The sequence below is a fragment of the Sminthopsis crassicaudata genome, chromosome 2 (genome assembly GCF_048593235.1).
Source record: "Sminthopsis crassicaudata isolate SCR6 chromosome 2, ASM4859323v1, whole genome shotgun sequence".
Classification (NCBI taxonomy): Eukaryota; Metazoa; Chordata; class Mammalia; order Dasyuromorphia; family Dasyuridae; genus Sminthopsis; species Sminthopsis crassicaudata.
In genome coordinates, this window is record NC_133618.1 from 597,949,574 (window position 1) to 597,976,027 (window position 26,454).

At 31.4% G+C, this 26,454-nt stretch overlaps 1 protein-coding gene across 1 annotated transcript in view; it reads left to right on the plus strand.

Annotated features, from left to right (window-relative positions):
* WDR11 (WD repeat domain 11) overlaps window positions 1-26,454 on the plus strand; it is a 74,845-nt gene that overhangs the window by 10,509 nt on the left and 37,882 nt on the right. The window contains exons 7-15 of the mRNA XM_074295739.1: window positions 1,309-1,423; window positions 2,275-2,470; window positions 2,801-2,904; window positions 6,585-6,761; window positions 14,725-14,809; window positions 20,167-20,273; window positions 21,371-21,446; window positions 22,330-22,438; window positions 23,618-23,742. Of these exons, the coding sequence (XP_074151840.1) occupies window positions 1,309-1,423; window positions 2,275-2,470; window positions 2,801-2,904; window positions 6,585-6,761; window positions 14,725-14,809; window positions 20,167-20,273; window positions 21,371-21,446; window positions 22,330-22,438; window positions 23,618-23,742 (1,094 nt within the window). The remainder of the gene's footprint in view (window positions 1-1,308; window positions 1,424-2,274; window positions 2,471-2,800; window positions 2,905-6,584; window positions 6,762-14,724; window positions 14,810-20,166; window positions 20,274-21,370; window positions 21,447-22,329; window positions 22,439-23,617; window positions 23,743-26,454) is intronic.

Consider the following 26,454-nt stretch of genomic DNA (forward strand, 5'->3'; position numbering starts at 1 on the left):
CTTCAGAAAATCATTTTAGCACATGGATTGGAATTACGAGAGACTAGAGGTATACAGATGAATTGGAACTCTATATTCCAGTAATCTTTGAAAAAAAAATCTTAAAGGGAGGAAATTCAGAAAAACCATTAACTCATCAGACAGATTAGGCAGTATCCTAACCCATAGTCCACTTTCTGCAAAGAGGATACAGTTGTGGTTTCCTAACTCTTCCAGGGCTAAGCTTGGTCATTATCCATTATTCAGTTCTTTCTATTTATATTAAATTAATATTTAAAAAATAAAAAATGTATATTTTGTGACGGAAATGTCATTAGCTATAATTTTGGATTCATTATACATTCTTTGGCTACCCACAATATGTACTGCAAATGATACATGAATGTGAAAAATGTGATCTTATTAGATGGGAAATTTCTCATTCATATATAATTTAGTAGAGAATTCCTAGGAAATTGAGCACATTAAGTTTTTAATGATTTGACTTGAACCATAAATCTGATAAGTGTCAGAGGCAAGTGATAATGCCTACGTTTTCTACTTTCTCTCACATTTTTCTTCTGGTTATATTTGGTTGTTGAAATTTAATATAGCAAGTTTGTTACTTTATCTTTCTTATTCTCTGAAATTCTCAATGAGTTTATGTTGCCCTTGAAATAACCTATTTGGGAACATTAAGTTATTTAAGTGGTATTTATTAAACACGTGGATTTAGAAAGTTTTTGTTTTCAGGTATAGTCTCTGATAGTTATTATCTTGGACCCTGGACAAACCATTTAACCTCTGTACACCTCAAGTGATTTCCTAAAATTTATCTGCTAATCATGGTTCAGTGAGAAATTTTGATAATGGAAGGCAGTATTACATTGGAAATTTCCCATACTGAAGAATAGGAATATTTACATATATATGTGACTTAAATTAATTTTAAATATATATTAAAAACTTGAACTTTTTTCTTTTTTTGGTTGATCTATTTAGAATAAAAAATAACTAATGATAAAATATTTATGTAGTACTTTAAGGTTTGATAAGTTCTTTACAGATATTATCTCATTTTATCTTCATTGCAATTCTGATAATTAGATACTTCTGTTATCTCTATTTTACTATTGGAGAAACTGAAGCAAACAGGCTATGTGACTTGCTTGTGTGGCCAGCAAATGTCTGAGGCAGTATTTGAACTTGGGTTTTTCTGTTTCTATGTGCAGAGTTCTGTCTAGTTATTTTTATTTTTATAGTAAATATAGTGTCTAAAAAGCTAAGTTAATCTACTGTTTTGAGAAATAAATGTTAAATCTCTTATAGGTAATCCCTTGCTTTCAGCGTGATGGTTTATTTTGCCTACATGAAAATGGTTGTATAACTTTAAGAGTTCGAAGATCTTATAATGCTATTTTTGGTACTTCAAATGAAGAGTCAGGTAATATTATGTAACATATCTATATCTATATCTATACATATTTGTGTATGCATCTCTCTTGAAGTATTCATATATATATATGTATATATGTATGTGTGTGTGTGTGTGTGTGTGTGTGAATTACTTCAATTTTACTTTACACTTTCTGCTCTTGGACTTCCTTTTTAAGACATTTCCATTTGAGAGTAACCTAAGTGCATAAGAAAAAAAGACAAAGTGATTGTTAATTCTATTGTTGCAGAATTTATTGTTAGCAGGATTGGGCACTTTGTAGGGTCTACAATTGTTAAGTTTTATAAGTTCTTATTTTTAGAATGAAGATTGTAAAAATGTGTGAGATCCATTTTTTTATTAAAAACCTCTTCTGATGCCCCCTGATGATGTGAGGATGGCCCTAGGTCCTAATGAGAATATTAGTGGATCCCAACACAGCCTGAGTCCACTAAGTTGGAAAAAGATTGAAAAGAATTCAGATCTAGCCTTATGATAGTATCATCACCAAGTTGGCTGCAGGGCAGTTAACTTTTCAGCCATTGAAATTCATGAAGATTGTTGACTAAGGCTTAGAGGTCTTACAGTAATGAAAAATGCAATTCACTAATCACTGCTTACTATTATTTGTTTTAAAAAAAAATTTATTATCATGAGTTTTTCATTCAAGTTGTTATTTCAAAATTTAAATTTGTTATATATCCTTAGTATGTGTAATCTTTCTGGGAAGTCACTATAAAATTGTAGGTTTTTAAAAGTTAAAATTTTAAAAAAATTGATCATATTTCTGTTTCTATTGATATTGTCATCAGATTGAAGTTGTTTATTTCTGGAATAATGTTATCATTTTTTACATAAAGATCCAGATCCAGTTCAGGAGCTAACTTATGATTTGCGAAGCCAATGTGATGCAATTAGGGTGACCAAAACTGTTCGTCCATTCAGTATGGTGTGTTGTCCCGTTAATGAAAATTCTGCTGCTCTCATTGTGAGTGATGGAAGAGTCATGATATGGGAACTGAAGTCTTCTGTTTCTTATAGAAACTTTCGTAACAGGTAACTTAATTCTTAGACTTATACAACCTTTTAATGTTACTGTTGTTACTTCAAGCAGCATTATTACTACCACTACATGATAAGTAAAATGCACATAATGATTTCAGTGGGAATAATGAAAAACACATTTAGGTTTTGGAGTTTTTTTTTTTTTTTAATATAAGCAAAAGAGCCTGTGGATAAAATGGATAAGCACTAAGGGAAAACAATTCCCCCAAAATAGCGTTAGGGCAATAATCTGGAATTAATCATTTTTTTTAGTTACTATATATCATATGAGTTTCAAGTTATTTTGAGTTTTGTAAACTTTTAACAATTATTTATTTGCAGCAGTTCAGGTGCATCACCTTTATATTCACCAATATCTTTCTGTGGAATTCCTGTAGGAGCATTACAGAATAAACTTCCAGACCTTTCTTTAGATAACATGATTGGTAAGTTTTTGTTTTTTTGTCCTCAACTTTATTCTGGGCTATGATGTGTGAAGGGAAAAGTCAGTATCACCACTTCTGCATAATTATATATAAAGTGAAGGGTAGAATTTGGAGAACTAAAATATATAAGGGTTTCATGTTTAGTGTATAACCAAGGTATGAAGTTTTTAAATTGGAAAATGCCTACATTGTCATAAAATGGAATTTGATTTGTTAGAATTGAAATTCATTAACAAGACAATCATGACATATAACATAGTTGGGAATCCAAAAAACTGAGCTGTAATACTTTTCCGTTTGTCTTTAACTAGCTCTCTGAAGTTAGGTAATTCTTTTCACTTTTTTGGGCCTCAATTTCCTTATCTCCTTACTGTGTTTGTATCCAGGCTGAGCAGTATGTGGAAGGGGCAGGATGAAAAACAAACATCTTTTGAAACCATGTATTATATAGGGCCTTAGGGATCCAAAATCAGAAAATAGAAAGGATTCTTTACGTTAAAGAACTTGTTTATACCAGATAATTTGTGTAAAAGTACTTTGAAGCATTCACAAATAAAATCTAATATGATATCTCAATTATTCTAAGATGTTTTTAGCTAATATGGCTTAAGTTTTACAGACATGAAGTGTTTACTATTAGCAAACACTTTGTTAGGTTATAAAGGAAACTATTTGTTAAAATTATAACTACAAAAAAGAGACTGAGCAGTTTTAAAGAATTAAGTTTTATAATTAAGCCTGTCATTAATAACATTGTTTTATGAAGACAAAATTGTATCGCAATTATTTTTAGAGCATTTCTAATTTGGAAAAACACTTCTGCCAGAAAATTTTAGGAGAAAGAAAAAAACATTTTTAGTTGGTTTCTGGGTAACAATATGAAAATTCTTTTTAATCTGCAAACTTAATTTTGTATATATTAGATAGTTATATACTTTATTGGAAGGCTCCCAACTGCAAGTATAGTAAAGTTAATGTGCTAATATTTTTTGCCCCCTTATAAGCTGTGAATATTTAGGAATCTTTATTCATTATATTTATATTTTTTCCTTAATTTAATATTTATAGTCCATTATTATTATCCATATATATTTAGTTATATTTGGAATTGTGTAAAGAATCACAACTAGCCCCAAAACCTCATCCTGTCATTTCTGTTTGTATTAGTGATCAGTTATTGTTACCCTAATTGCACTTTTTTCTAAATTGCTAGACCAGAAGCTTTGGATATATCTTTGGTTCTTCTCCCCCTCCCTCAAACCTTACACTGAGTTAAATTCCCAGTTCTTGATGATTTGATCTCTGCTGTGGATATCTTCTCTCTTCCCTCCACTCTATTGCCACTTCCTCAGTTCAACCCCACTTTAATCTCATGGTTAGCCTATCACAATAATGTTCTAATTGTTCTCCCTACCACTTTTTTCCATCCCAGATAATCTTTCTGAGCTCAAGCACTAAGGTCATGTTTGCATTCAAAAGCCTTTAATGTATCATCCTTAACAAACAAATCCATTACTTGTTAGCCTTCCTTTAAGGCTTCCCAGGATCTGGATCTAACATAGATTTTTCTCCTTGCCTCTTCCTATTCCACTTATGAAAGTCAAGCTGCAGTAAAATTTATTCAGCTTCACATTCACCACATACCTTGCGCCTTCTTGCCTTTACACTTTCATGTGGGTGAGACGAATTGATCATACCTCTATTTAACTGCCTATCAAAAATTCATCCACAGCCAGAGGTTACTTTTTTTCAGACCTCAATAAAAACTTTTATTTCTTGTGCCCTGATTACATTATTTAGATATTTTTGTAATTTATTTTAATATAAGATTTTTGTATCCTGCTAGATTTTAGTTCCTTAACATGGTACTTTATTCAGGATATCTGCTTGATAAATGTTGAATTGAATATTACACAAATCAATTTTTTTCAGAGAAAATTGTCCTTTCCAAATGAATGAATGAATGAATGAATGAATCTATATATCATAAACCCACAGTCATGATGTAGCAGGTTAGTTTTTTTCATGTAAACATTTATAAGACTTAGGTATTAAAACAAAAACAATTTTTAAAGCACAAAACAGTGCAGTTTATTTAGCAGTTCTTGACAATACAATTTATTTAAAAGCATTAATTAAGAAAGGCTTTGTTACTTTAAAACATTTTAATTATAACTCTTAATTAAACCTTTAATTTGCACTGTAATGTGTACTCTGATAATGGAAAGCATTTTTTTTTGTTATTTAGTTAAAAGCATTGGACTGATTTATACTCATTCAGTAAAGACCATCAAAATGTAAACCACCATGATATGTTTAAGTGCAAATCCTTTAATGCAGGGAGAATAGAGGAAAGTTCCCTAGTATTAAAAAGTTAGATTCAATGCTGGGAATACCTACGTTATATACAGAATGGCTTTCACAATATATTCTCTATTTTCTGATTCTCAGGTTTGAGTTAGAGATTTTTTTTTTTCATATTTTATGTATAGGTCACTCTTTAACTAAATTGCCAAATTGTCAGCATCTCTCTCTCTCTCTCTCTTTTTTTTTTTTTTGGTGGTTGTTGTTATTGTTTGTTTTTTTAGTTGATCTCTGGTTTTGATACAGGAGTAATTTGTGATAATCATTTATTATATGTTACTTTAAACATGTAAAAATAATTTTTTTTAACTTCCCACAGTTGTTGGGGAAGGGTTTTCTTTTTTAAACTTAGTTTTATTTTTTGATGTTTTGGTTATCTGGATAATTGAAATATTTATAATGTACTTAAACTGGTATATTTTAAGACTCAAATAACAGCAATATCTTTAGTGTATTATATAAAGAAATGTCTCATTGTAAAATTTTAAATTGTAAATAGTGCAAGAAACATAAAATAACAGATCCTTGACACTTGGACATACAAGGACTAAAATGAGTGTTTTCATTTGGATCTGCTTTTATCAGTTGAATAGATTGAAGTTCACATAGTAATTAGCTTTACAAAAACTAGTGCTTATCCCAGCTATATTTCTCATACCATTTATTATTTTATCCCAATTTCTAATTTTTTTCACTGATACCTTTCTTTATTGCTCTTTAGACTAAATATTCCCAATTCCTTCATTTGATCTTCTTGCGATCTTGAAATTCTTTACTCTGCTGATTTTTCTTAACTAACCTGTCAAATATTTCTTTTCTAAATTGTTCTAAACATAGGCTTTAGATATGAACTGATAGTAGTTAGCTGTAGCAGTACTATCAGTCTGCCCTCAGTCCTTGCCAGGAGACATAACCTTGTGGTCATGAAAAGGGACAATGCTGGGAGGGACATTAAAAATTATCAGATTAACCCATTCATTTATTAAATATTAAAAGTAACTTGACCAGGGGAGTCATAAAGCAAGAATTTGAATCCTGGAGGGATTATAGGGGATGCTGATGGATTCTAGTTGGCAGTACTATAAATATCTTATAGTTATGCATCCTTTGAGGCTACCATGTAGGCAAGCAGTAAATAGGTCCTTTGTGTAGAATCTCTTAAGACCCTACATGCCTTTTGAATATTCTAAATTCTACCTTTGTAGAATACCATTTTCTTTCTGGAACATAAAATTTATTTTATTGGCAAGTTAATTTTTTTTTTTTAGGTCAGAAATGCTTATAATTAATGGGCTTTTGTTTTGATTGTAAATCAGGGCAAAGCACAATTGCTGGAGAAGAGCACCTAAGAGGTCCCACCTTGCAGGAAGTACATTTGAAATTTCTGCTTACCGGACTTCTTTCAGGGCTTCCTTTGCCTCAGTTTGCTATCCGTATGTGCCCACCACTTACCACAAAGAATATAAAACAGTATCAGCCACTGCTTGCTGTTGGTAAGTATATGACTAAATTTTTCTTGAGAACACTTCCAAATTATATAATATATGTGGAATATGCTTAAAATTTTTTTATAATTTATAATTAAAATTTTAAAATATAATTTATTTTTACATTCATTTTAAATTTTGATTTAAATTCCTCCCATCCATCCCCCACCCCCTAAGAAGGCAAGGAGAATGATATTGATTAATTATATATGTAAAATCATGCAAAACACATTTCTATATTAGACATCATAAAGAAAAAGCAAAAAGAAAAAAAAGCTAGAACATTATACTTCACTTTGCACACAGAGCGTTCATCAATTCTCTCTCTGGAGGTAGTTTTTTTTTTGTTCGTTTGTTTTGCATTTTTTTAAATCATGAGTCATTTGGAATTGTATTGGATCAGTTTATCATCAGCATAGCCAAAACTTTCACAGTTGGTTATCATTACAATATTGCTGTGATTGCACAATAATCTCCTAGTTCTTCTTACTTCACTTTGTATCAGTTCATCTAGGCCAGAGGTAGAGAACCTTTTTTCTATTACGAGTCATTTATAACATCATTTATAGGCCATATGAAATTATCAACCTAAGGAATTCAAGCAAGAGGAGATTGTTGTACCTATGTGACTTGGCAGGGTCTGACCAAGTGATTTCACAAGCCTTGTATGGCCCACAGGCTGGATGTTCTTCACCTCTGATCTAGGCTTTCCCATGTTTGTTTGTTTGTTTTTTCCGAAATTACCCTAATTTGTTATTTCTTATAGTGTAATAGTACTCCATTGCAATCATATTATAACTTGTTCAACTATTCACCAATTCATGAGCATCCCCTCAATTTCTAATTCTTTGCCATCACAAAAAATAAATTGTGAACACTTTGTGTGTGTGTGTGTGATTTTCCTTTTTTTTTTTTTATCCTTTTTAAAAATTTCTTTGGGAAACAGACTTAGTAGTTATATTGATGAGTCAGTATGCATAGTTTTAGAGCCCTTTGGGCATAGTTCCAAATTGTTCTCCAGAGTGATTGGATCAGTTTAGAAGTGTATTAACAGTTTAGTAGTGTACTTATTTTTGCATTTTTCATTTTTAATAGGTGTGAGGTAATGTCTTAGGATTACTTTAATTTATGTTTCTTTGATCAATAACAATTTAGAGCATTTTTTCTTATTACTATAAAGTTTTGATTTCTCATTCTGAAAACTCAATATAGATATCCTTTGTCCATATTTCATTTGGAGAATAGTTCTTATTTTTACTTAGTTTTCTATATATTTGAGAATTAAAGTCTTTATCAGAAAAATTTGCTGGAACATTTTTTGATATTATTTTCATTTTCTATAATACTTTCATCAAAATGTAGTTTTCCTGATTGTCTCTTTTAGTTTTATTTTTTCTTTTCTTATCTTTTTTTTTCAAGATCATGATTGTTATCCTTGTCTTTTTACTTCAGATGAAGCATAACAGATTTTGCCTTAGCCCCTTATTTTAACTCTGTGTATATCTCTCTGTTACAAGTTTGTTTCTTATGAACAACACATTTTTTGATTGTGGTTTCTAATCATATTGCTATATACTTCTGTTTTATGGATGAGGTCATTCACATTAAGATTACTAACTGTTCATTCATTTTCCTCCATCCTATCTTCATCACCCACCCCATATTTCTTATGTCCTTTGCTTTTTATTCATCTGTTAGGTAAGATAGATTTCTATATCTGTCTATCTATGAGTGTGTGTGTGTGTGTATGTTTTTTGTCTTTGAATTAATTCTAATGAGAATAAGATTCTTAAAACTTTACTTTCTCTACCTTACATTTCCCTCTTTACTCTAAAAAGTCTTCTTTGCAAGCTGCTTTTAGGTGAAAAAAAATTTCCCTATTCTCTCCTTTACCTCAGTTTCCTTATCTATAAAATGATATAGAAAAGAAAAAAAAGCAAACTATAGCTAGTATTCTTGTCAAGAAAGCCACAAATGGAATCACAAAGAAGCCATAAAGTCATGGACACAACTGAAAAAAACAACTAAATATCACAGTTTCAAAAAGGAGTTACATGTATCATCTTACCATATTGGAATGCAAACAGTTAAACTTTATTGAATCTTATAGGGTTATTGCTTTGTGCTCATATTATTATACTCTTGAATCTTGTCATATTTTTGTTCAGTTCTGGGCTTTTCATTAGGAATGTTTCAGAGTTCTCCATTTCATTAAATGTCAGTTGTTTTTTCCCATGAAGTATTATACTTTACTGAATAGGTTATTTCTTGTTTGCAATCCTAGATTCTTTCCCTTTCAGAATATCATTCTAAGCATTTTGAAACTTTAAAGTGAAACTGCTAAATCTGTGATCCTGATTGATTCTACAGTATTTAAATAGTTTTTTCCTGACTGTTTGCAACATTTTCTTATTGATCTGAGAGCTTTAGAATTTGGCTATAAGTATTAACAGTAGTTTTCCTTTTGAGATCTTTTTCAAGAAATGATCAGTAGATATTTGATATTTGACCCTTTGAATCTAAGATCTTAGGACAATTTTCTTTTATAATTTCTTGAAATATCATCATGGTTTCAGGGAGAGCAATAATTCTTAAAGAATCTCTCTTTGATCTCTGGTTTCTCAATCATTTGTAATTACAATGAGGTGTTTCCCATTTTCTTTTTTTTCTTTTTTTTTCATTTTTTTGATTTTGTTTTATTATTTCTTGATATAGAGTCATTAGGTACCATTTGCCCAATTAAAATTTTTTTTTTCTTCAGTCAGCTTTAAGGAGTTCTTTTCGTCAGTGATTTTTTTGTTTCTTTTTCCATTTTACTTGTTATGCTTTTTAAAGTTTTTTTTTTGTCTCTTTTACTAAGCTATTAATTCTCTTTTAATATTTTTCTTGCATCATTCTCATTCTTTTTTTCTGTTTTTTCTCCACCATTCTTAACTCTTTCACTCTTCCAAAAATTCTTGCTGATGTTGGGTCCAGTTAGCATTTTTTTTAAAGCTTTGGTTTTATCTGGTTTCACAATGTTGTCTTCTTCTAATCTTCTTTGCCACTGTTCCAACTTTTTGTAGTCACATTCTTTTTGTTATTTCCTCATTTTTCTAGCCCTGTTTCTTTGACTTTGACTTTTGAAATTTATGTTAAAGTCTGTCTCTTTTCACCTGGCTGTAAGGAGGCACTATCCCAATCTTTAGGCTTTTTTGTGCTACTATTTTCCAACCTAATTCTGGGGGTTCTGCAAGTTCTCAATACTTCTAAGGTGGAATGATCAGGGGGTATTCATTGCTTTGCTAGTCTGTGCCTGTGGCACTTAACCCAGGATGGGCCCTTGCTCCCCTGCAGGCTCAAGCACTTGAATTCATCTTGGCCCTGAAATTGACCACATCCCTTGCTCTTTTGTAGCCACAGATAGGGGACTCCTCTCTGCTTTAGAGCTGTGACCAGGGCCTTAACCCCTTGTGACTGACCACAAGTACTCCTCTCCCCTGGTACTGTGACCCAGAACTGCTGTGGGTAGCAGTGTGGTCAATCAGCACCACCTACAGGTAGTGCCAGGAAAAGGTCCTCTAGGATCTCTTCTGACTACTGTTGGATCCCTTTTCTGTCTACAGAAGCTGCTGCTGTAGTAATAATTTCCAGAGCCCACAGCTGGTGCACATGGGCTGGCTTCTGCTCCTGAAGTGTCTTAGGCCAATTAATGTTTCACTTTGACCTATTGTTAACTCTTCTCCAGAACTTGACTTGAGGAGATATTTTTTAAAATGTTAGGAGAGTTTAGCTTGATTGCTGCCTTTACTTTTACTATTTGCTCCTTCTGTTTAGATGCTAAAAATCCTTTATTTTCTGTAGGGAAAAGTATATATATATATGAGGTATTTTAAATAGCAAGAAACTGGGGATAGAACGAACAAAATAAAATGACTTGTTTTAAATGCTTCAGTTCTATTTGTTTTTTTATTTCTCAACTTTGCCTCCTTCTCCTGTCCCTTTTCTTATCCCATAAAAGTATGTAACTTTAAGTCTTCTGTTTGGAGACTAATGATAAGAATCCCTTGACATCTTTAATTTTCTGAGTATTTGTGAAAATAGTATACACAACCGTGATTTCTTGCTAGGGATTGCTAGGTTATTTTCTCCCAATGCTAGAATATTATGTAATACATTTTTAATTTCTTATAATAACCTGAGAGTGAAGTGTTTCTATTATGCATATAAAATTTAAAACTATTGAATTTGTATGAAAATGTAAACTTTTTTTAAGCATGCTTTTAGTTGGCTGCAGGCTTACTCAGATATGAATTTGTGAAATTCCTTAAAATGTGATTCTGACCACATTTATTAATCATTAGTTTATGGTTTACTGGTCAGTTCAATTATATTAACATTTCAATCTTCTTGCTATATTCTAGTCTCTACTAGATTTTATCTTCTCAAAGTGACTTGAATTTTAAGATTTTACACTAATATGTAAAAAGTTATTTTCAAATATGTATCAAAAGTTAGTTATAAGAGAAATTCTGTGATTTGTAAACTCAGCATTTTTTCATAGAAAAATATAATAACTCAGTTGGAGTTGGAGACTTTTATTTTAAAATGAATTTTATTGTATTTGAGTGCCATGAGATATAAAATTATTTATTGACAACAAGCAAAATTATTTATAACAACAAACCAAAAGAATAAATCCTTTAAAACATGGCCCAAATTATTTTGTTTTATTAAATTCATTTAAGAGAACAGTTAGAAGTCATCTATTTAATAACTTATGAAACTATTCTGGGACTTTTGACACACACACACATCAAGACACACCACCCATCCTATATTTATATATGTATGTGTATCTCTATACATATATACATATATACCACGTATGTCATTAAAGCCTTGAACTCATTTGAATATGTGTTTCATTTTTTAACTGAAATTTTAAAAAGGTCAGCATTCTTTTTTCAGTATTGGAAGTTAGGAATTACTTTATCATAGTACTAGCCCAGTGTTCAAATAGATTTGTGATCTACTCAAGTTTAGATGTTCCTTCCATCTATACAGATTACAACACATGCACACCATTGTGTATACCTTTTATACATGTTCTATCATAAATTGGCTATAGGGCATTTACACATTGCAGATATATGTTTGGTGTCAAAGTACTAGAGACTTTCTTCCTTTTTTCTTGACATTGTGAAGATAATAGTGGAGCACCCTGATGATCTCCCTGCCTGTTCTTTCCCTCACTATTTCATCTCTTCCTTTTTTGTGTTCTATTGATGACTTTTTTTTTTTGCTTATTTTCTTTGAAGTTTTTCTTGGTTATATGCTAATCTTCTCAGACCCATTATGTTCTCTGTTGTTTTCTGTGATGCTCATTTTCAGTGTTCAGTGATTATAATTTTATTTTATGTCTTGAAGCCATACAACATACCTATGTTACAAATGCTAATATATAACATTCTATGCTTTAAAAATTTTAAAGATATATATGTATGATTTATATTGAGTTTATATTATAATACTATATTGATTTCATGAGAAAAATAAGTAAGAAAAATTATTTATGTCACTGCAATGATTTTACCATGGTACTTCATAGATTCAACAAGAGAGCTAAATTTTTGCAAGTACATAGCGTTTTTACTCGTAGGATATGCTTCATTATACATCCAACAAATAGTCATCAAGCTTTTGCTTGAAAACATTTGGTGGAGGGGAATCCATTGCTCTTCCAATGCAGCCAGTTTCACTTTTGCATAGTTCTCATTGCTTAGCTTTCGCTAACATCAAATCTAAATCTTTTACTTATTCTTCCCTTTTCTGATCAATGCGGCAAACAGTGCAAATCTATTCCTTTTTCTGTGTGAAAACCTTTTAAGTACTTGAAAAAACCTATCTTATATTAAGACTAAGTCATCTCTACTATTCTACCTTGTTGAAGTAATACTTAAATGCCATGATCTTGGCCCTTTATCATCCCAGCGATCTTTAGATTATTAATGCCCTTTCTAAAAAATTGGCAACTAGAATTGAACACAGTACTCTAGATGTGATCTGGTGAGGATAGCAGGACTTTTTATCTTTTTAATCATGGTTTCAGTGCCACTTAATGCCACCTAAAAACTCATTAAGTTTTTTTTTTGGCAATCATGCATTACTGTTGACTCATATCTAGGTTGCAGTACTCTAAAACCCTGAATCTCTTTTAAATGAATTTAGTATGTATCAGTTCTTAGCACATAGTAAGTAATATATAATGATAGATGTTATGATATAGGCATTATTATCTCATATAATCTGTTATTGATAAAGACATCATACTTTTATGATTGCTACCTCTTTTTTCAACTGTTTATTAATCATCCCTTTAATGATGAACTCAAAAATGTTGCCAGAAATCCAAATCAGGTTCATTGATTTATAGTTCTTAGAATAAAATCTCTTCCCTTTATTGAAGGGAAGAGAACAATTTATTAAGCACCTTCCTAGGCACTTTGTTGGGCATAAGAGATGCCAAGAAAAATGATGATCTCTTCTGTTAAGGAGCTAACAATCCATCAAGAAAAACTTACATAGACAGTGTGTGTCTGCTCAGTCCAGAGTTAATAACATCTTTTGAATGATGAGAATGGAAACCAAATTGCAAATGGTAGAGCAAAGGTGACAGATATATAGCTTTTTTTAATAAGTTTTTTCTATGAAAGGAAGACATGATATGTTTGGTACCTTGATGGGTTGACTTTTGGGGAGACTTGAAATCAGTAGAGAAACAGCTAGATCATGAGTCAGGCAACAAGTAGTTATTATTCGCTTACTATATGTGTCAGATAGTATGCTAAGTGCTATGGATGGAAAGAAAGGCAAAAACTTTGTCCCTGTCTTCAAGGACTCATAGTCTAATGGATAAGACAACATGCAAATAACAATGCGCATACCAGATACAATCTGATATAGAGGGATGAGAATCTCATGGGTAAGATTTTAGCAGCTAGGATGAGGAAAAGCCTTCTACAGAGTGAACTTTGAGTGAGTAGTAAAGGAAGCTGAGGCACAAAAGGGAAGAGAATCATTTCAGTCAAAGGCATGATGTCAGGATTTGGAGGAATAGCAGCTAGGTTGGGGGTAATTAGGTGATAAAGTGCAGGGAAGAAAGTGAAATGTAAAAGTAGACAGCCAGATTAAAGAGACAGATTAGAATTGGGGGCAGTCAGAACAGTATTTATCCTTATAAAGTTCTTTGGCTTTTCTCTCATTCTCAATGAACTCTCAAAGATCACCAATAGTGGCCTACTAGTCACACTTAACTATTTTCTTTTTTTTTATTATTTTATAATTATAATTTTTTGGACAGTATATGTGCATGGGTAATTTTTTTACAGCATTATCCCTTGTACTCACTTCTGTTCCGAATTTTCCCCTCCTTCCCTCTACCCCTTCCCCTAGATGATAGGCAGTCCCATACATGTTAAATGTGGCACTTAGCCATTTCTTAATAAAATATTAGGAAATTTACTGTGACCAAAGCTTTAAGGCTTATTATTTGTTATGAATTCATTTTAAAATTTTAATCTTTGCAATAATTACCTGCAGAATTATGTTATGACTGTTTGGACAAATGCGAAAATTTTCCTAGAGGACAACATAAAATAAATGCAGAAAGACTAGAACCAAATAGCAAAATGGGAATTTTTTTAAAAGCTTAAAGCTTTTGAATCAGTATAAGATCTTGATATACTTTGAATTAATATTTTAAAACTTCATTGAGACCCAGCTCTTGTAGTACTCTTTAAGTACTTCAGCTAAGTTCCACTTTTGTTTTCAGACAAAAAAAAGAGAACATTTTCTCTGTAGTAAAATTTGGAATAGTGGGGGTGATGTGAAAAGTTATAAAGCAGTTAAATGTAGAAAAAGAAAAATCTTTTATTTGGAACTGAAGTTAAAGGCAATTAATTTTTTTTTGTTTTCATCATGTTTTTAGGCACAAGTAATGGGTCTGTATTGGTATACCATCTTACCAGTGGTCTATTGCACAAGGAATTAAGTATTCACTCGTGTGAAGTCAAGTGAGTATATTTTTTTGGGGGCAGTTGAATTTTTTAGAGTTAAAATCACACCAAAAAATGGAGACTTTGGGGAAAAAACTGAAATGGGGGGGGAAGAAGATAAGCTCTTTTTAACCATATTGAATGATCTTCAGTAGTAAATAATATGCTCTAATTGTGGGATCAGAAGTCTAGAGTTGGAGGGGCTAGGCCATCTTCTTATTTTAAAGTTTAGGTGATTGAAATTAAGTTCAGGTTAGAATTAGAATTTGTACTTGGCCTTTCTGACTCCATATCTACTACTCTTTCCATTGTCATTTAATAAATAGTTCATTATAAATGTTGACTTAAAAATACAAAAATCTTAACTAAAATTCTTATTAATAAATAAGCTCTGATTGCTTGCTTGTTCATGACACATTGTACTGTTGAGAATTTTCTTAGCTTTATTACATTATTACTGTTATTTAAATTTATTTTTAGGAACTTTTTTTTTCCTAAGTAAAAATCATCATATGTCTTTAGTTGACAAACATTTAGTGGTTTTTTCATTCTTGTGATGAGAAATAGTGCTGTTTAATAAAATATTGACACCAAATAAACCATATTTAATGCAAAATAATGACATTTTTTATTTTATTTAATTCAGTCAGTTAGCTTTTATTGGTGATTTTTTTGTTTCAATAGGGTAGATAACCTCTTTCTTTCTTTTTTTTTTTTTTTTTTTTTTTTTGGCAAGGGCCATTTGGATATTTATAATATTATTTGTGAGCCCCACAACTTTATCAACTTACAGAGTTCAAGCACTGGGAAGTTGTACCTAACTTTTCAGTTCACTATCTTCTATTGATTATGCATTTGATTTCATAGGCCTTATAAATGGCCTGCAGGCCAAAGGTTCCCTATTTCTTGTTTAAATGCTGTTGGAAAAGGCTTATATGAATGAGTGAATGAATGAATGAATAATGGGCAAGATGAATGAAACATTTCTTAAACTCTTAATTCTATACACATGTTTCTACACTACTTATTACACACAGTACAAAGCACTGTGCTTTTAAACATTGGGAATACACATAGAAAAGCCAGACAGGGATCTGCTTTATGAGAGCTCCTGTTCAAATGGGGAGATAGTACATGTGGAAGATTATAAATGCAAATCAGATGGAAAGAGTAAGGATGCCTCTCTTTTAATGTCATTTCCACTGATAAAATCCCATCAATGTCTGATGTTGGTCCATTTATTTTTGGACTGGAAGTATTTCTATTCCAGATGCTCTTGACTTTGTGGTGGTTTAATTCTGCCTGGCACTTGCTGCCTCTTACCTCTCCCTTAGAATGTCTTTCTGCTTTATTGAATTTGCTTTCTTGCCCTCACAGTGTTATTTGGTTGTGAATTGGTGGGAATAGGTGACAGCTGCTTCATAAGTATTTGCTTCCCCAGATTGTGGCTGGGGGAAATAGGATAAATAGTCCAAGGAGTGCTGTCACTCTCAGGACTCTTGTAGTCTATCATCCTGTTGTTAGTAACTATCTTTTTATCTATCCTTTTTTATAGTTTTTCATAAAGACTGATTCTTCTTCTAACTTATTCTCCCTCTAATTGATCTTTTGTCCCTTTCCCTCCTATTTTCCTTTTGAGTGCAATGTGTTTCTTTACTCACTTGTATGTTTTAACATTCTTCCTTCTTTTGATCCATTCAGATACCAGTGAAGTTCAAATATCAGCCACTCCCTCCACCACTTCTACTAATATAAACTTTATTTGCACACTCTTACTATGTGAAATAACTTTCCTAACCTTCTTCCTTTGTTCCTATGTCAAATTAATGTATTATTTTCCCCTCCCATTTTCTTAAAAGATTATCCAGACATAACAGTTACTTCCTCTTCTAATTAATTTTCTTCAAGACCCCTTGATAAAGGTAGGATTCAGGGAGGACACATATATCATCCCTCCAATTTAGGATGTAAGCAGTTTTCTTTTAGTTCTTTATAATTGCTTATCTTTACTTTGTTCTGTTCCTCTTGATTTCTGTGTTTGAAGTTCAAGGTTTCTGTGCAGTTCTGATCTTTTCTTCAGGAATGCTTGTAAGTCCTCTGTTAATGCCCATTTCTTCCCCTCCCCCCTTCATAGTATTATACTAATTTTACTCGGTAAATTATTCTTGGCTCCTAGGATGTGTACTAGACTTTCTTTTCCTTTGCAGTAGTAAAAATGTGTGTGATCCTTACTGTGACTTATCAGGACTTGAGTTCTTTATTTCTTACTACCTGCAGTTTGTTTTATTTTTATTTGAGTGGAAAGTTGTGGATTCTAGCTATAATGTTCCTAGGAGTGTTTATTTTGACCTTTCGGAAGTGATTAGATCCTTTCTCTGTTCATTGTCCTTTGGTTCTAAGAGATTTGGACAGTTTTAAGATTTCTTGAAATGTCTAGATTCTTGTTGGTGATGGCTTTTAAATAGTCCAGTAATTCTTAATTTTTTTCTTTTCAATCTGTTTTTTAGGTCAGTTGTTTTTACTGTGAGATATCTTATATTTTATTGTATTAATTTAATGGTATTATTCATGGTGTCTTTTCAATTTTTCAGACAACTAAGAAATTGGCTATCTTATCTTGATTGTAGCATAGTGCTCTGTTGCTTCTAATATTAGTTTCCTTTTCTTGTGTTTGGATTTTTCCTTTCTTATCTCTGCTTGAGTTTATATTTTCTCTAAGAAGATTCCTGAAATATTACTGGAATCCCGTCTAAGCCAACATCCTGTGAATAGCATTAGTTTTCTCATGTCTTGTACAAAGAAGCCAAAGCAGCTTTATGCTCTTGTCATATCGTACATGTTCTAGCAAACAGTGTTTTTTAAAAAAGGCATATACGTTTTGGGGGCAAACATAGAAAAGGCTTAAAACTTTGCTCTTAACCTTCACTCATCCTGCATGATCAGCTTTGACATAGAATGAATAAAAAACTGCCATTTTGCTTTTGCAGATATCTTTGTACCTGATGTATTTGTCACCAAAGAACAGGAACTGAAACCATTTTGATCCTTGTTTTTTTTTTTTTATTCTGTGTGGCATTCATTTTTAAATAAGAAGTGGATTGTTTATTTTGGATATGGGTGTGCCATATGATTCATATTTAAATTAGAAATCCTAGTCTATACTCTAAAGCAGATCTATGGAAAGAGCTGCAATAGGGGGAAAAAAGCATATATGTTAAAAAAATAATCCTGACTTTAAAAATCTCTAACCCCTTTAAAAACCCACTTAATTTATGAAAGACCCAAATCTAACTGCTGCCTGTGAATAGTGTGTTCTGATATCTAAAAGCTGAGATCACTATAAATTTGATGAATTATAACTTTCTTAACTTGGTTTTCTCGCTGCTTTGTAAATGAATGGTTAGGCTGTAGAATTCCTTTCAAAAATAGCCACTGCTTAAATGTGATAATATATATTCAGGAGAGTAAATTATCAAGTACTTTCATTTCCCCAAAATAACCATTACATCTAGCAATATATGTAGTTAGAAATAACTATTTAGCTAACTGTAGATAAGTCATGATTACCCCTAATAATTAGAAATAGAACATCATGGATATAAACAAAGTCCATAAAAAATTTATTATTTTCCTAAAGTCTATTAAACAAGATTTGTTAGCAAGAAATTTTATTACAACCACATCATTTAAAGTGGTAACTGGGTAAGAAAGGGGAGACCCTTTTCTTGTCACTCTTGACTGTGATACAGGACATAACCACTTATTCCTTCATTTGATCATAACTTTATTTTTCTACCCCCTGAAGTTCTAAATAAACAAACATATATTTATTACATAAATATAAAATATATTTAAATATAATATATATATAAATATAAAATATAAATATAAATTATATTTTATACAGAGAGGGCTACATAGACTCTTTATATCCATGGATTTCAGACATGAGTTTCATTGTTTTGCACAATTGAGTATGTAGTGTTTTAAGGCAGTGATGTCACTGTTAATTAACTCAGTCCCTTGTTGGTATTGGGTTTGGCTGATGACCCTCATAAATACAGATATTGCTTATTTGTTGTAAGCAAGACTATCTGATATTTTGCATTTTATAGACAAAATAAATCCCCAAATAACTCATTTTCAAGTGAAATGTTTCAACAGGAAACTAGGATAGGGAAAAGAAAAGCAATGAACAAAGGCAAATTTACAAATAGATAATCCACCAGAAACGGGAAAACTTAGAAGAGCTTGTTAAATTCATTATGCCAAGTAAAGAAGTTTTTGTTTTTTTTTTGTTTTTTGTTTTTTTAAATGCAGTTGGGAGCACTGTAGATTCATGTGTAGGAAATGGACGATGAAAACAATGTTTTTTAGGAAAATTGGCCTTGGAGAAGAATAGAAAACTGAAGTGAGGGTGATGGCTGTGCCAAATGTTATAACACTAATATAAAGCAACCACCTTGTTTATAGGTTCTCTTTCTTTTCCCCCTTTTCATGAGAAAACTAGGATTCAGAGACAGAGTTACTTGCTCAAGATAGATAGCTAGTGGTGAAAGAGACCTTCAGCCCCCTTGAGACTTCTAACTTCATGTATGTGATATATAACTACTCTCACCCCTCCCACCCAGACCAGACCACCCAAAGCACCCCATAGAGTGCACTTAATTGGCCTAACTACTTACAAGGGCTCTCCATTTCTTTTTTTCCTGAGTGTTGTAGATTGTCTCAGGTCCTTTACATGGGTATGACCTATTTCTTAACAAGCATTTTAAATGTTCATCTCGGTTTATCACCATGAGCTTTTTGGTTAGTTCCAAAGCCTTGGTTAGGACTCTTCTGACTCTTTATGACCCTATTTCTCTTTGAAAACTTTGCCCTTATGAAAATTACTACACATTTTGTATTTCTTCTTTAACTTTCATATTATCCAACTGCTTCATTTCAGTAAGATTCCCAATTTTAATAAATTTTATCAGCCTGTTCTCAATATTTCAAGAAAAAAAAAAAAAGCAATTGGGAGTTCCTGGCAGTTCCTGACTAGAGTCTCCACTGAAAAATGTAGTGATTTTCATGCAGCTTTCTATGTCTTGACCACTATGGACTTAATGATGGAGATATTTTGTTGTTATATAGAGAGATATTTTGATTAGAAATAAGCTCATCCTATTTTGGAAAATTATTGTTAATGGGATTTCTAAATACAAAGATCACATTACTATTTATTTATATACAGGGGGGATGAAGTGTATGTGTGTGTATCTGTGTCTGTGTCTGTGTCTCTGTGTGTATATGTTTGCTCTTGGGTAAAAAATTATTTCCAAATTGCTTTTCTAACTTTAAATATCAGATCTCTCTGTTTGTAATTTCTGTAGAGGTATTGAATGGACAAGTTTGACTGGTTTTCTTTCATTTGCCACCTCAACACCTAACAACTTGGGATTAGTGAGAAATGAACTACAGCTCGTTGATCTTCCAACAGGTTTGTACTTCTGGTTTTCTCTCTCACTTTCTCCCACCCCCATCTCCCCAATTCACATGTATATATAACTTGGAGAAGATAATACTTAGGAGGCGTATGATAGCTGTCTTTAAATGTTTGAGATGCTGTCATATGGAAGAGGGATTAAATTTATTCTTTTTAGCCCTTGTTGGGAGAGTGGAAAAAAAGTGAGTGGAAGGTAGAGAGGGGCTTACATTCATCTTCATGTCAGGAAAATCTTGAAAAAGGGAACCGACTGCTTCAGGAGATAGTAAGTCCCATCTCCTTGGAGTCTTCTAGATATAACATTTTGTTGGATATATTACTCTGAGGTATATGATTTTTGACTTTCAAATGTTTGATCTGATAATTTTAATTCTAATACTGTAAAATCAAAATGTCCTTTAGAAGTTTTAATAGCAAATAAAGATAACTATATTAAAATTTAATACTTATAAGTATAATTTAAGATATATAGAAAATTATAGGTAGGGTCATGTTGAAATGTTTTATATTAGTAAATTGAACATAAGAAAAGAAACCACAAAACCAATGGAAGCATGAAATTTTTTTTAAAAGTTTTTTTTCTAGATAAAGCTTTGAAAGTATAAGAACTTTGATTTTTAATGGTGATGAGTTATCATCAACATTTTGAGATTTTTTTTTTCCCTGAGGGAATTGGAGTTAATTGACTTGCCCAGGGTCAAATAACTAGGAGGTGTTAAGTGTCTGAGACCATATTTGAACTCAGGTTCTCCTGAATTCAGGGCTGGTGCTCTATCCACTGCGCCACTTAGCTGCCTCACACTTTGAGATTTTTACAAACTTAGAAATTAAATTCTGAAAACCAGAAAAAGAAATGAAGACCTTGTTTTCCATGGCAATTTATTTCTCTTTAGATATTTAATTTAGGTATTTTGAATGTTCTCAATTTTTACGTTGCCATTTAGTACTTTTTTAGGAAGTAGAAATTTTAGTAACAGAAAATAGAAAGAGGAAAGATAAGCAGAGATAAGAAAGGATCTGACTAGCCTTTTATATTGTAAGTCTTAAATTTTGTCTAGACTTTTTTTTCCATAAACATATATGTGTCACAGGCAGAAGCATTGCATTTCGTGGTGAGAGGGGCAATGATGAGCCAGCCATTGAAATGATTAAAGTGTCTCATTTGAAGTAAGTATGTCAGCCTGAGCAAGCTCTTGTGACATTATAGTTAGATCTTGTATTGATGTCATTATGAATATAGCAAGAGCCTAAAGAACCTATTTGTTATATTTCCAAGATCCTTTAGAAAAAAACACCGTGTTTTGTAATTTTATTTTAGAACATATTATGTTTCTCAAAATTTTTCATTCTACGGAATGATAATCATTAGGACAATTTGGTCTTGTTATTATCTTAGTTTAAAAACAACAGCTTTGTCTTTACTTTTTTTTTTTTTTTTTTTTTTTTTTTTTTTGATAACTTCTATCATAATCCCCTGTGTGGTACCTCATTATTTGCTGTAAGCAAATTCTACAGTTCTAAATTCCCACAAGTTTTGAGTGCTTTAAGAAGAGGTCAAGGGAAACCTCATAATCAAAAATCACATATTCACATAAAGGCTTATTGGTCCCTTCTTTAGTTGTGGAATTGTGATCAAATATTGGATAGAAGGTATTAGTTTAACTCCTTGTTGTCCCACTTGCCATCCCTGTGAATTCATAAAGTGTCCCTGCCTCGTTAACAGTTTCCAAAATTTCTTATTTCCTTCAAATATAATATAAGATTTTTGAGAGTAAGAACTGTTCTTGCTTTTTAATTTGAATCCTATGTACTTGGGATACAGTAAGTTCTTAATAAGTGCATGATCACCCTTTCTGTAAATTAGGTTCAAAAGCACTTTTAAAAGTCACTCTCTGAGTTACAAGTTTACCTTCAATATTAATGAGTTGTAATAATGTTAGTCATTATAGTTATTTTTAAGACTATTGGACTTAAGTTATTTTGTATTTTTACTTATATATTTCTATACAGTAATGTTAAGAATTTTTATGTCCGATTTAATTTGTTATAGACAATATTTGGCAATTGTATTCAAAGATAAACCCCTGGAGTTATGGGATATCAGGACCTGCACACTCTTGAGAGAAATGTCAAAAAATTTTCCCACAATAACTGCTTTGGTAAGCAATTGTATTTATAGCTGTATGTTAATAAGGTGATTGGACTTCTATGTAGGAAATATTTATATTTTATGATATTACTTAAATTCGTGATGCAATTTATTTTTCTATAAATAAATTGAATTTCCAATTGTGAATAATATATACTATCATTGTTTTCCCCAGTGATTCAGGCTTTCAACCTAGTTGTCATCCTTTGATTTCTCATTCTTACCCCACCCCCATATCCAATCTTTTGCCAAAACCCATAGTTTCTAATTTTGTAATTTCTCTTGTATATGCTCCTATTCTCCTTAACACTGTCTCTACCTTAGTTTAAACTCTTATCTCTTCAGTTTTGGACTATTGCAGTAGGCATTGGTCTGCCTGTTAATTTCTGCACACTCCACACTATCCTTCACTCTGCTATAAAGTTCATCTTCCTAAAGCATAGCTCTGACCTTGTCACTCCCTTATTCAGTAGACTCCAGAAGCTCCCTGTTACCTTGAGTCAAATATACAATTCTTTTGTTTGATTTTTAGAACCCTTTGCAATTTTCCCCTTTCCTATCTTCCTGTTTTCTTATACCTCATTTCCTTCACATGCTTTCCATCTATTAACACTGGCCTCCTTGGTTTTCCAAACGTATGACTTTATATTCAATCTGTGAGCATTTATACTGATTGTCCCCCGTACTTGGAATTCTGTGTCTGACCTTATTTTTCCTTTGGTCTCCTTCAAGTCTCAGCTTAAGTCCCATCATCTGTAAGAAGCCTTTTCCAGTCCTCAATCTTTCTACTTTCCCTCTGAGATTATCTCTAGGTTTTATCTCTATTATCTCTCTATATTATATTATTACTTATATCTCTTTATATATTATTATTAATTCTGATTTATTTGAGATCTGATTTATAAATAATTGTTTGTATGTTATCTCCTCCATTATTTTGTGAACTCTCTGTGGATGAGGTGGTTTGTATTGCTTTGTAATCCCCAGCTGCTTAGCACTTGTCTCATAGCAGATTGTAAATAAATGCTTATTATATAAATCAGTGGTTATAAAGCCAAAATAGAAAATTTTGGATTCTTTTAAAAAAAAAGTAATAAGTAAACATGTCAAAAATAGGCACACAAAGCTTTTCTAGTATCTGTAGAAATAAGGCAATGTATAACATTTCTCATGTCCAATTTCCTGACAGGAATGGTCACCTTCTCACAATTTAAAGAGTTTAAGAAAGAAACAACTTGCTACTCGTGAGGCTATGGCCCGACAAACTGTAGTTTCTGATGCAGAACTTAGTACTGTAGAATCTTCTGTGATCAGGTAGGATTCATTGTCTCATATATATTATTTCCTAATATAATCATCATATATGTTTAAAGATACATTTGAATTACATACCTTATTTCAACTTAGAGTATTTTATTTAATTGATTGACTATTTACTTTATTTAATTCATTCTTTAATCTGTCCACTAATTTCAGCACGTTAGTGTAATGGATGAATTTTTTAAATCTTCATACACATTTTCCTTAATATTCACTGCTTTTGCTTGCCAAATAGAAAAAGAAAAAAGAGAAACATTGCCATGTGCAGAGCAAAACATAAGAGAGGATTCAAAATATAGCAATAAATTTCCATTTCAAGAAAGCCTTTATAATGAATATTGTGTATTGTCTTCAGAGCTCTCCATCATTTCTTTGCTTTTTTGTAGGTTTTCTTTTGTTCTCTGCTATGTATTTTTTACTTTATTCTTTTTCTCCCTTCCCCAAGAAGGCTACAATTAAGTGTGGGTATCGACACACATATACATACATACATATATACATATACATATACATATACATATATATATGTATATATATACATATATACATATACATATACATATATATAATATATATATATATATATATATATATATATATATATATATATATATATATATATATATATATATATATATATATATATATATATATATATATATATATAAAATCTGTATACATCTTATTGTCCTGTTTTCTGAAGATGAATGACATCTTTCTTCATAAGTCTTTTCAGATTTTCCTAAATCCATCAACTCATCATTTTCTATACCATAGCAATATTCCAACCTTATACTTTCTAATTACTTTAAATAATTTAAAACAATATTGATTAATATAGCTGACATACAGTATAGTTTACATACCATCTGAAATTTCATTATGGTAATAAAGATATAGGAAAACATTTTCTAAATACATGTAAACATAATAAACTCTTGGGGGAAAGTCTTAATAATGCAGCTCTTATTATTACTTTAGTAGGGACTCTTTTGTATTTCAATTAGTAATTTTTTTTATTGCAATCAAGATCAACATTGATATAATGTTACATTTAGGTTAGAGAGCTATAGTCATACTATATGCTTTCAACAAACCTTAAAACTAGAGGAGATTATGATGAACAAGATGTGTTTTTGAATTTTCCCTGGGACCTGATTTTAATTTATTGATTACAAAAGCAAACAAAAAAATTTGTGAAAACCTTGCAACAAAAATAAATTATTGTGTCCTTTATCAAGAGGGCAAAAACTATTGAGAATTGTAATAATAATATTCTTTTGTATAGTACTTTGAATTTTCCAAAGCACTATTTATTCCAATTGTGTGAGGAGGGGAACCAATACTAGTGTTTCAAAGGCTTTGCCAGTAGAGTGCTGATTTTCATAGCTGAAAATGCTGCAAGTGTGGAAATACCACCAACCTGGAAATGCTGCAAGTATGAGCCTACAAAGTACAAAAAATTTTACCACGGAAAGGTTGGCAATAGGTCATAATTTTTTTGATTGTGGTCATTCATTGGTGTGAAATTCTGCCATTTTTACACCACTCTTTTGCTACTTATCTATAACTGTGAATCATGAAGTACCCAAATCTCGAAAGTAGCAAAAATTGCAGAGGCCCACTGAAAAACATGTGGTAGGCATTGATAAACTTCAGGTTATGGACAGTAATAACTAGCTTGCAGTTAAGTGTGAAAGTCTGTTTACAAAATCAATCATGGAGGAAAAGTATAGAGGATAAATAATTTGGATATTGCATTGGTGCCCAAAACATTCAGAAAACCAGAAGGAAGTAGCAGTGTTTTAGATAGGTCCGTTGAGGATTGACTGAAGAAAAACATGGAGAAAAGTCAGGCAAGATGAAGTGAGAAGAAGTTACAATCTATATATTGCTATCAGGAATACCTGCATTGATGAATTCATGTATCTAAGACAAATTTTGCCAGTTGTCATGAATTTGAAATTTTATTTTTAAAAGTTTTATAATATTTAATTCATATTTTATTACCTCAAAAGGTAAGTATTATTATACAATGATATGTGCTTTCATGAGTGGACATTCTTTCAGGAGTAACTGATCTGTTTGCATGTAGCTTATAGGAATTTATCACTGGCCATTTATCACTGAGATTTTTTTTTGTCAGCAGGAAGCATCAATAGAATTTCAATGGAAGTTATTTATATCTATCATATCCTATCTAGCCATATACACTTATTTCGATTTAATTTTTTTTTACTTTGTGGTTTATATATTTACTATGTTTAACACAAGTTCATGATATAAACACTTAATGTTATATTAAGGAAACCATTACAGCTATATTTATTTATTTTTTTTTAACCTTATAAATTGAAACATATCTTTGAGAAAGCCCCATGGGATAGGATGCAGTCATCTCCATCCATTTCCCTTTGGGGCAGACCAAAAGATTCAGAGAATATTATATAGTTATACTAGCACTTAATTTCATAGTTTCAAACTCACAAGGAATCTCAGAAGCTGTTTAATCCAACTTGAAAAGGGATCAGGAATTTCTACAAAATATCCAATAGATGGTTATTAAACTTTTCATCAAAGATGTTTAGTGTGAGGTATTTTCATATCTGCCAGAAACATTCATGATGGTCCCAGTAATAATCAAAATTCATCACTTAAACTGTTTTAGTAGCTAGCTTTCTTATCATGATATGACTATTCTTTAAT